This window comes from Tursiops truncatus, chromosome 16 (genome assembly GCF_011762595.2).
Source record: "Tursiops truncatus isolate mTurTru1 chromosome 16, mTurTru1.mat.Y, whole genome shotgun sequence".
Lineage (NCBI taxonomy): Eukaryota > Metazoa > Chordata > Mammalia > Artiodactyla > Delphinidae > Tursiops > Tursiops truncatus.
The window spans coordinates 75,747,524-75,756,092 of NC_047049.1; the positions used below are offsets into that span (position 1 = coordinate 75,747,524).

Genomic DNA, 8,569 nt, shown 5'->3' on the forward strand with positions numbered 1-8,569 from the left:
TAACTCTTGCATTTGATTAGAAGGTTCTGTGCTTAAGGTTTTTCTGGGATCATTTCCAGGAATATGTATATAATTTACAGTGACTGACTACTCAATGCCAACAATAATTCTGTTCTCCCAGCCTTTCTAATAAATGCAGGAGACACCAATTTGAGAGGTAAAAAAAAAAAAAAAGGCCATCTCTCACTTTCTACCAATGAATGTCAAATCCAGATATATCTGCATGAAACACATCTGCACCCAGGCTTAGATAGTTTAAACATCAACTGAAATCCACAGTTTTGACTCTTTGCTATTACAGAAAATTAAAAGTCTATTTTATAAAATAAATTGCCCTAAGACTAGTGGTTGCCTTTCAAATTTAATAATCCATTAAATCTTATGAATCACTCACTAGTGCTTCATGCTAAAAAATAAGAAAATAAATGAGCTATACCCAGGTCCTCAGGGAATTTAGAAGCTGGTGTATGGTACCTGGGAGTATACATACTTACATATTCAGGAAGAGAAGATGTTGTGGATGTTACACAGAATTAAGCCCAACTAACAATATAATAGAAATATAAATAAATCACTTAAGAAAAAGAGAGAGAAAAACAGCCCAGAGGAGGGACTATTTGAGATAGGCTTTGAAGGACAGGCAGTATTTCACCAGCAGGAAACGTAAAGGAAGGATATACAAGTCAGGGAGAACAAAGTAAAACGGAGATATGAAAAAAACTGACACAGTAGGGAATCATCAAGTAATCTGAGTAGGGGAAAGAAAAGAGTATTTATGTTGTAAGAACTTTTAAAAAAAAGTTCAGATTGGTTTACTGGACTTCAGTTACTATTTTATTCTATGCTTGATAAACAATTTCAGTATCTCATCTTAAATACAAATTTTCAGATAAACCGAAAAAGAATAACAGAGCACGACAACAACAAAAATGGTTGAAATGGTCAGTTCACTATGTCAACAGTCACAGCTAGATAGCCAAGTGTCCCTGCGAAGAATTAACCAGTTTATTTTTTTTCCAAAAATTTTTTTCAGTTTTTTTTGAGATATAATTGACATGCATCACTGTGTAAGCTTTTACTGAAGTATAGTTGATTTACAATATTATATTAGTTTCAGGTATACTAACATGGAGTATACTAGAGTGTTCCACGTATGTTCACTTCTAGGATTTTATGGTTTAAGGTCTGACATTTAGGTCTTTAATCCATTTTGAGCTTATTTTGTATACAGTGTGAGGAAATGTTCTACTCTCGTTCTTTTATAGGTAGCTGTCCAGTATTCCCAGCACCACTCACTAAAGAGACTGTTTTTTCTCCACTGTATATTCTTGCCTCATTTGTCATAGATTAATTGACTGTAGGTGCCTGGGTTTATTTATTTCTGGGCTCTCTATGCTGCTCCATTGATCTATGTGTCTCTGTTTATGTCAGTACCATGCTGTTTTGATTACTGTAGCTTTGTAGTATAGTCTGAGGTCAAAGAGCATGACACCTCCAGCTTTGTTCTTCTTCTTCAAAATTGCTTTGGCAATTCATGTCTTTTTGAGTTCCATATACATTTTAGGATTATTTGCTCTAGCTCTGTGAAAATTTATGGATATTTTGATAGGGATTGAATTAAATCTGTAGATTGCTTTGGGTAGCAGACATTTTACGAATATTATTTCTTCCAATCCATAAATGGAATATCTTTCCATTTCTTTGTACCATCTTCAATTTCCTTCAACAGTGTTTTATAGTTTTCATAGTATAGGTCTTTCACTGCCTTAGTTAAGTTTATTCCTGGGTATTTTGTTCTTTTTGATGCAATTTTAAACAGGATTGTTTCTTGTTTCTTCTTTCTGAGAGTCCATTGTTAATATATAGTAAGTGGGGTTAGAGTGTTTGCTGGGCTCAGGCTGTGGCGTGCACTGGGGCAGTCACAGGCAGCCATCTCAGCAGTTTTCAATCTGCCCTCTCCACCCTGCTTCGGGAGCAAGCCAGCACAAGCACACTGCTCACAGGCAAAATTCAGGCTTCCGTAGCCCTCTTTTGAGTCCCACCAGCCCTCCCACCAGCCAAAGGGGCTCATTTTCCCTGTGTCAGACCCCAGGGCTGGGGCATCTAATATGTGACAGGAACAGCTGACTCCCCAGGGCAAATCTCCACCCGTGTATCTCTCTTTTCCTCTGAGTCCCCTCCCAAAGGCACAAGGTCCCAACCTGATCACTTCTCTTCCCTTCCTACCCGATTCCGTGAGGATCTTTCTTATAGCCTTGGCTGTACAGGAGTCTTTCTGCCAGTCTCCAATTAGTTTTCAGTGAGAACTGTTGCACATGTAGATGTATTTTTGATGTGTTTGTGGGGAGAGGTGAGCTCCACCTCCTCCTCCTCCTCCATCTTGATCTATTTCAAGATTAACCAGTTTAAATGAATGCCTAGCCTATTTCAGTGCCTTGACTGCTACATGACATACCTAACTAGAGCATGAGGAGAGTTCATTTTTAGTACTGGAAACCAGCTCTTACATTAAAGGACCAAGAGAACCATAGCCAGTACAGTGAAAAATAAAAACCCAGCTAACTAACTGGGCTGCCTCGTTCTAGGCACGACAAAATTCCAGAAACCACAGGGAAAATACTAAATATTAAAATTCTTAATAAGTTCTTTTTAAGAAGAATATTTTTCACAACTGATACCTATTGTGGTAATTTTCACAAAGAGAATGCTCGATAACACTTGTCAAATTAAAACTAAATCTAGGCAGGGCTATAAAATGCATAATGTTTTCCACTCACCATTACAATATTAACAATGTGACTTGGCGTTAAATTACTATAATAAATAAATCATATGTATACATTGCTCAATGTTATTCCACAGAGTAATGAAAGGGGTACTGTGATATAAAGGGAAGAATCAGGGACTCGAAGCCAAAAGACCGAGGTGTTAAGTGTGAAAAGCTATTGACGACACTTGCTTTGAGTCACAGGAAGCCTTTGGCCTAGTACCTGCCCTCTACTAGCCCCCATGTCCTCATGTGTACAGTGACTATAACAGCAATAACCATGCACACATTCTCCTATTGTGACAATTACATGAAATCATGCAGGTCAAAGGACTCTGTAAACTAAAAAGTGCTACACAAAACATTATTAAATTGTTTTCTGGTTGATTTTCTACCCCCAGAAATATCTTCATTTCCTCTCTTTCCTTTATTCTACACAGTCATCTATCAGCACATCCTCTAAATCCTGCAAGTCTATTCTCAACCCCCCCAAGTTTCCCACCACCATTGCTTCTCATCTGAAGACCCAGCAGCTGCCCTGCAGACTTCCGCAGGCACCTTCCACCTGCTCTCACTGCTTCTAATCTTACTCTTCCAAAAGCTTCTAATCTCTCACCAGAACCCAACCATGCTGGCAACTTGATCTTGGACTTCTATCTTCCAAAACTGTGAGCAATAAATTTCTGTTGTTTAAGCCAAAAAAAAAAAAAAAAAACCACAAAAGCCTCTAATCCACAGAAGAGCTAAATCAAATATTTACTTAAATATTAAATCAAATTGCATTGCTCACCTGATCCAACGGCCTCCCTTTATATTAGGAAGGAACCTCAATTGCTAACCAAGGGCTGACAGGCCCTTCACCTCGCCTCACCAGTGGCCCCATTCGTGGTACTAGAGCTGCAGTGGCTTACCTGTTTTTCCTTAAACACTCTGCAAGCACATTCCTAACGAGGGGCCCTTGCATTGCCTGGTTCTTTCCAGAATGGTCAAGAACTTAGTACTTCTCCCTCCCTCACTTCATTCTGCTCAAATATCACTGCCTCAGAAAGGCCTTCCCTAAACACCCTTTGTGAAAGAGTGAGTCCCTGCCTTATCGCTCTCCACCCTGTTACTACTCTGCTTTTCCTCACAGCCCTTATCGGTTCTGAAATTATATCACTTATTTACATTGTTAACTTTTCCCCTACTATATATAAACAGCACGGGGCAAGGACTTTGGCTATTCCTGTTAACAATCGCATCTGAGTTATTTGCAAAGAGTAGGGGCTCAACTGAAACTTTGCTTAATGAATAGGGAAAAGACTGTTCAATTTCCTTTAGTTTCTGTTCCATAGAAAAGAGCACAGGGCCCATAAATAACTTCAATGCCCCTATTAAAACCCCAACATTTGAGTAGCCTGAAAAGGCTTTATCCCACCTTGGAATTCGAAGTGGACTCCAAGAAGCAAAGTCTGTTGCCAAACCCTTCTGCGGCCAGACACAGTTTCTGCTGTTCTTTGTGGATGGTTGCAGTACACTGCAGAACCACTTCATCATCCTGCAGAGGGGAGGAGAAGAGAAAGAAGTGAGATCTGGCATTAGTTAGTCTAAATCAGACCCACAAGGTTATTATTTAATGCTTTTTAAAATCAGAGAAAATAGGGACTTCCCTGGTGGCTCAGTGGTTAAGGATCCACCTGCCAATGCAGAGGATACGGGTTCAATCCCTGGTCCAGGAAGATCCCTCATGCCACGAAACAACTAAGCCGATGAGCCACAACTACTGAGCCTTCACTCTAGAGCCCGCGAGCCACAACTACCGAGCCCACGTGCCACAACTACCAAAGCCAGCACGCCTAGAGCCCGTGCTCCACAACAAGAGAAGCCACCACAATGAGAAGCCCGCACACCGCAAGGAAGGGTAGCCCCCGCTCGCCGCAACTAGAGAAAGCCCACGCGCAGCAACGAAGACCCAATGCAGCCAAAAATAATAAATAAATAAAATTTTTAAAAATTATTTTAAAAATTTAAAAAAATAAAATCAGAGAAAAATAAATATATGAACAACTGTCCCCCAAAAAGCCAAAGAATCAATTCCTAATGTACTTTTATTTGCAACAAAAGATAACTGGGTAGGGGGAGGCGGGAGAAGTTATTGCTATTCAAGGCAATCAACAGCTTTTTTTTTTTTACTGTCATTACTGATCCCCAAAGGCAACCTGCATGGAGAAAAGTAAAATACAGGATTTCCATGTTAGCGCTCTTACACACTGCTTTAAATCATCAAAACTATCAAAAAATGGTCTGACATATTCCTAGGACATCAAGTATTATCAAGAATGGAACAGATTCTACTAGCAAGCACACACACATCGTTCCAAAACGGACACAGGAAAACAGGTCAATAACAGAGCTTCTGGGTTCAAATCAACGTGAAAAGTCATCTTAGTTCAACCACACACTGGCAACTTGATCATCTTTGAAATGATCCTGGATTGCTTAAAAATATACAGAGAGGTGATCTGCTAGTTCAGTCCTCTGCAATCCAACACTTGGTTTCCAATCAATTACAGAGTTACAGGAAAAACTGTACAAGGGAAAGATGATCCATGCGATGACTCAGTACAGGCAGCATGAACACGACAAGACGCACGGGCTTTAGAATTAGCAATAGCTGGGCTCTTACCCCAGTTCTGCCGTCTACAAAATGAGGAGGGAAGTGAGATCAACTAACTTTCACAGTGACTGACATACAAAAGGCCCTAAATCAACAAGAAATTCAAGGTATCATTATCATTTTTTAACAGATTCTAAGTGGCAAATGCCTAAAAAGTCTAGCCATTTATATTTTGACATTTCAACCTCAAAGAAACAGGATACTTAACAGGGAAAAAAAAAACAAATATACTCATCGACCCTTTTAATTAGAATCAAAGCGAAAAAGGAATATGAGTACATGCTAGAAGATGCTCACCAGGGTAGAATAGTAGAGTGGAGGTGATAAGATACAGCAAATATTCAAAAGCAGAAAACAAGCCTTTTTGGTTAACCTAAAGAATATGCTATATCAACTGGAAAAGTGCAGCTGTAATTTAATAAAAACCCTTACCATGCTATATATTTGCTTTATTTCCTACGCGGTAGCAGCAATACCTAATAGCTGGCTCATAGTACCGGTCACAGCGAAGCCCAATCTCTTAATAATTAGCTCCCAACTCTCCCCACAGTGTTCAGTGATTTCCAGTGAGCATTCAATTGTTACACTTTAAAAGTCAACTGCTAAAAAAAAAGCACTATTTTCATATAATGAGTACATCTGAATATTAATTCATGTTCAGCATGGCTATAATAAAAATAATGAAATACCTCTGTTGCTTATATAATCTGCAAGATCAAAGATACATCATGTTTTCCAAATAGGTGGTATAGTAACAAAGAACTGAATTGTCCTGATGTGCTCAATGCCTTCCCAAACCGCCACAGTCTTCTGCTATCTTGTCTCACCCTATGGAACTAACTCTAGCGAGTAAACTACACTCTTGGGTAAGATAGGTTCCTTTGGATACTGGAGGCTATCTAAACACAGTTGGTAAATAATTACTGTAATGTACTAATTAAAGACGTTTTAGGAATGAGAATAAGAAAATACAGCAAGGTATAAGGCAGGTGAGAATAACAGTGCTACCCAGTAAGCCCGAAAGAAGAGAAGGTGTACCATATTTACGAAAAATATAGTGTATGCCAGTTCTGGCATTAATTTATTGAATCCTCACAATATCCCAGTAATATACAGATTATCCACAGATATACACATGAGGAAAATAAGGCTCAAAGTAACTTGTTACTCACAGAGGGCTGAACATACTTATTTCTAAGAATTGGTCATTAGACCTAACTTATTTGAATGTAAAAGTCCTCAACCCCACACTGCTTCCGGAGGCTCAGTTGATTTTTTAAGACACTTGTTATCTAGAGAAGTACTTCTCAGTCTTTAACATGCATCCTTTCACCTGTAGGTCTTGCTAAAATACAAGGTCTTGGGTAGATTTTGCATTTCTAACAAGTGCTCAAGTACGAGGGGGATTCAGAATGGGTCCCAGAAAGGATATGGATCCCAGAAAAGATGTGAGAAGTCTTTTATAAGAGTTTGGAGACAGTCAGTAACAGATGAATACTAAAATAAGTCTGTGGACTTTGGACAGAACCAGAAATGAGAGCACATTTCTGGAGATGCTCATTAATATGTGACACAAACCAACTATATAAGGGAAAGGAACCAACAATGTACTGAACTACTCTATTAAATTAATAAAACCAACTCACTTGTGCAGTTTCCTTACAATTTAGTGCCTAGGCATTGTGTGATGAAGCGCCTGGCCACGAAGCAACACCGAGTTCAGGGAGCTCTGCCACGCCACTAACAAGAGCGCCATGACTACAGCTTTCAACTATGATCCAACTTTGATGGATTCTAGCCTGACACACTTATAAGGCTTTTTCCAGTTTATCTGGGAGCTGTTTCTATTTTACATTCCAGTAAATGAAGAGTTCCTTTTTGACTGAAAGTGAAATATACTGAGCACTGATGGACCAAACACCAATTCGCAAACACCTGCCTATTAATTAACCCATCATTCATCTCAAAGCACAATGTTTTCTCCAGAACCACTGTGGTTGGAGAGCCTACTGACTATGTATTTTAAAAATTCTTGGGCTTCCCTGGTGGCACCGTGGTTGAGAGCCCGCATGCCGATGTGGGGGACGTGGGTTTGTGCCCCGGTCCGGGAGGATCCCACATGCCGCGGAGCGGCTGGGCCCGTGAGCCATGGCCGCTGAGCCTGCGCGTCCGGAGCCTGTGCTCCGCAATGGGAGAGGCCAGAACAGTGAGAGGCCCGCGTACCGCAAAAAAAAATGTTCACCATCTGTACTGTATCCAATGCTGTCTGTCCGCAACGGGAGAGACCACAACAGTGAGAGGCCCGCGTACCACAAAAAAAATAAATAAAGTCCACCATCTGTATTGTACCCAATGCTATCTGTCAAGCAGGTCAGATTAAACTCCATGGAAACCAGGTGCCCAATGAAAATAAACGTTTTACTTAAAACCCAAGGGAATCATACCACCGTTCAATTTAGACCCCACTGCTCCATAAATATGCATTGGATTGAATTCCTTTTGTTAAATGCTCCTGTATTTTTCCTATGACCTTACAGTTCTTCAGCACAGAGATCAATTATTTATGGGGGGAAAGCCAGCACTACAATACTGCATTCCAGGCAATTTTGTGAGGCGTAAATAAGACATGATTTCTCTAACAAATGCTGCCACGTCTGCTGTAACAGTACAAAATGGAAAATAATTATCAAATAACACCACCAACAGCTCCTTTCAAACATTCATTCATCACTGAAATATTTTCTGAGGACATAATATGTTCTAGGAAATGTTCTAAGCCCTTGAGATGATTTACGAAATAAATCAAAGATCCCTGAACTTATTAGGCTTACGTTCTAGCAGGGAATAGAGACAATAAACAAAAAGACAGTAAGTTCGTAAATTATGTTAAAGGTGAAAAGTCTATGTTAAAAAAAAATTGGAACAGGTTAAGGGGCTCATAGTGCTGCTGTGGTGGGGAAGATTGAAATTATGAATAAAATTAACAGGTTTCATTGAGACAAAGACTTGAAGCAGGGAAGGGGCATTAGCTATGTGAGTATCTGCAGAATGGGCAGTCCAGGCAGAAGCAAGGCCAGTGAAAGGCTCTCAGGCAGAAGAGTATCTGGCACGTTCAAGAAACAGGGAGGATGTCAGCGCAGCTGGAG

The 8,569-nt window shown here is 39.9% G+C and overlaps 1 protein-coding gene across 1 annotated transcript in view; it reads right to left on the minus strand.

Moving 5' to 3' along the window:
- The window catches only part of RYR2 (ryanodine receptor 2), a 510,050-nt gene extending 505,051 nt beyond the window's left edge, over nt 1-4,999 (minus strand). The window contains exons 1-2 of the mRNA XM_073793696.1: nt 4,940-4,999; nt 4,185-4,304 (exon numbers count right to left, since the gene is read on the minus strand). Of these exons, the coding sequence (XP_073649797.1) occupies nt 4,185-4,304; nt 4,940-4,999 (180 nt within the window). The remainder of the gene's footprint in view (nt 1-4,184; nt 4,305-4,939) is intronic.
- Between the last annotated feature and the right edge of the window lie 3,570 nt (nt 5,000-8,569).